Genomic DNA, 2,206 nt, shown 5'->3' with positions numbered 1-2,206 from the left:
AACCTTACCAGGTATTACTAACTAACCCATGAGCAGCTAAACTTAAAGGAGTTAGCTAATGAATTCACATTTCTCATTTAAAAAAAGGCACCTGACTGTAAATGGACATCTACTCCCATCTCTGACACCCATTTCTGTCTGCAGCGGAGATCAAAGACTTTTCAAGGACGAGAAACAGCTGAGACTTTCTAGGATGAGAAGTCGCTGACCATGGAGGCAGACAGCTATCCCACGATGCTGTCAACAAGGCCTGTATGCTCACAAACTGATATTGCTTGAACCTTGTTTTTATATCATCTGGTTGTTATTGATTGAATGTACATGAAATGCTTTTCATATTATCATCCTTATGGTTTTCTAGTGGAAACAATATCTGCCTCCCTAGACCTCCCTTATTAGATATGAAAAATTTAACTTGGATACCTGCTCATCTTTCCCACCTACTGCACAATGATGTTCTGACTATCAGGTATGATAGTGAAATTAATGCTTTGTTAGCCACATATTGGTCTTCTCCTACTATCAATATAAGCTTTGGTACATTTTTTTTTCCTGACTATATCTATTATAAAGGAATCCACCTTAGGCAAATACCTCCCTGATAATTCCACTGGTAGAACTGTATATGGATCTAATCTGGATGAATATTGTATAGCTATAGAGATGGATGATGAATAACTAGGAAAAACACCTGGATATGATGGCCAAAGGCTTGCAGCAGCCTGTCCTATCTGTCATAGTATGCCGGAAGCCGGTCCACCCTTGCTGCCTGACACAGTCGCTGCAGGGAAGAAACATCTGCACAGCTTATGTTTCAAGGGACCTGGCGTATATGGTATATGGTTTGCTCCCCCTCTTAGTGCTATGTGTTTTAAACAGGACCACCTCCCCGAGAAAGGTTGTTTCCCCAGGTAGGGATTTTTCCCTGAAGTTAGGGAGGGAATAAAACCCCTTAACTAAATGCCAGGCGGGTAGTTAATCACTTTAACTACGAACAATCACCCTTAAGCTACATAATCTTTACTCCCTGGAATGGAGATAAGAAATGCCCTAATCTTTGGAATAGAAATTGACAGGATTAAAATCAACTGGTATAAATACAGATGTAACAGGACAATAAAAGACAGAACTTGGATTTTCAGAAATGGCAGCTCCGCTGGGAGGTATGTTCTCCGGGCAGCCACTCGGTGCCCCACCCCCACCGCTGGGCCTCCTGGGCCAGGCCTCGCTTCTTCAGGCCGAGCCAGGCACTCCCAGATCTTCTCCGAGTACCTTGGTGGGTGAGTTGGAGTCATCTTTCGAGGCTTGCTTTGCTTCTCTGGTGAGTCAGGACTATGTCAATGGCTCGGATCAGGAGGAAATTCGAACTGGTGTTGATCAGTGTATCCAGAAATTTCTGGATATTGCAAGACAAACAGAATGTTTTTTTCTACAAAAAAGATTGCAGTTATCTGTCCAGAAGGCAGAGCAGGTTATCAAAGAGGATGTCTCGGAACTGCGGAACGAGCTGCAGCGGAAAGACGCCCTGGTCCAGAAGCACCTGACCAAGCTACGGCATTGGCAGCAGGTGCTGGAGGACATCAACGGGCAGCACAAGAAGCCCGCCGACATCCCGCAGGGCTCCCTGGCCCACCTTAAGCAGGCGTCTGCCAACATCCCCGCGCCTATGAAGCAGAACTGAGGAAAAGCCGCAGGAAAGGGTCGCTTCTCGGTGGCATGACATTTTGGAAGAACTCTGCCAGAGAACGAGACTATCTCAGTTGCATGCTCCCACCTAAAATGTTCCTGTTTTTCATAAGCTCTTACTTTTTAAAATCCTGATTTCTGGGCCTCATCCTCCGGAAATTCTGTTTCTTTGTTATGGGGTGGGGCCACGACATTAGTAACAAAGAAACAGAATTTCTGGAGGATGAGGCCCAGAAATCAGGATTTAAAAAGATTCCCAGGTGATTCTAATGTGCAGCCAAGGTTGAGAACCACTGTTTTAGTTGGTTTCAGGTTGATTTAGCTCTGTGTCTTCTAGTTGCATTTACAGTCATCCTCTTCTCTCCCTCCTCTTCCCCCTCCTCTCCTGCATTTGTGAGGAGAGGTTTTAATCCTTTGTTCTCAAGATAAAGTCCTTCTACAAGTGAACTGCAAAGCTCTTTGTTTTGTTTAATTTTCCAGTCTCAGTTTCCCTATTCCACTTTGTAAGGACAGAAAAAGG

General features: G+C 44.5%; 1 protein-coding gene across 1 annotated transcript; it reads left to right on the top strand.

Annotated features, from left to right (window-relative positions):
- Nucleotides 1-1,129: 1,129 nt before the first annotated feature.
- On the top strand, nt 1,130-1,804 carry LOC132239288 (mediator of RNA polymerase II transcription subunit 28-like). The gene has a single exon (XM_059705386.1). The coding sequence runs from the start codon at nt 1,145-1,147 to the stop codon at nt 1,679-1,681; it is 537 nt and encodes a 178-aa protein (XP_059561369.1). The 5' UTR covers nt 1,130-1,144; the 3' UTR covers nt 1,682-1,804.
- The last annotated feature ends 402 nt before the right edge of the window (nt 1,805-2,206 follow it).

The sequence above is a fragment of the Myotis daubentonii genome, chromosome 8 (assembly GCF_963259705.1).
Source record: "Myotis daubentonii chromosome 8, mMyoDau2.1, whole genome shotgun sequence".
NCBI classification, from domain to species: domain Eukaryota; kingdom Metazoa; phylum Chordata; class Mammalia; order Chiroptera; family Vespertilionidae; genus Myotis; species Myotis daubentonii.
Note: the sequence above shows the minus strand (reverse complement) of the source record. Positions and strands in the feature narration are given on the sequence as shown.

Bases quoted from the DNA above. Each gene is read 5' to 3' on its own strand.
- LOC132239288 (XM_059705386.1), top strand. From the start codon at position 1,145: ATGGCAGCTCCGCTGGGAGGTATGTTCTCCGGGCAGCCACTCGGTGCC.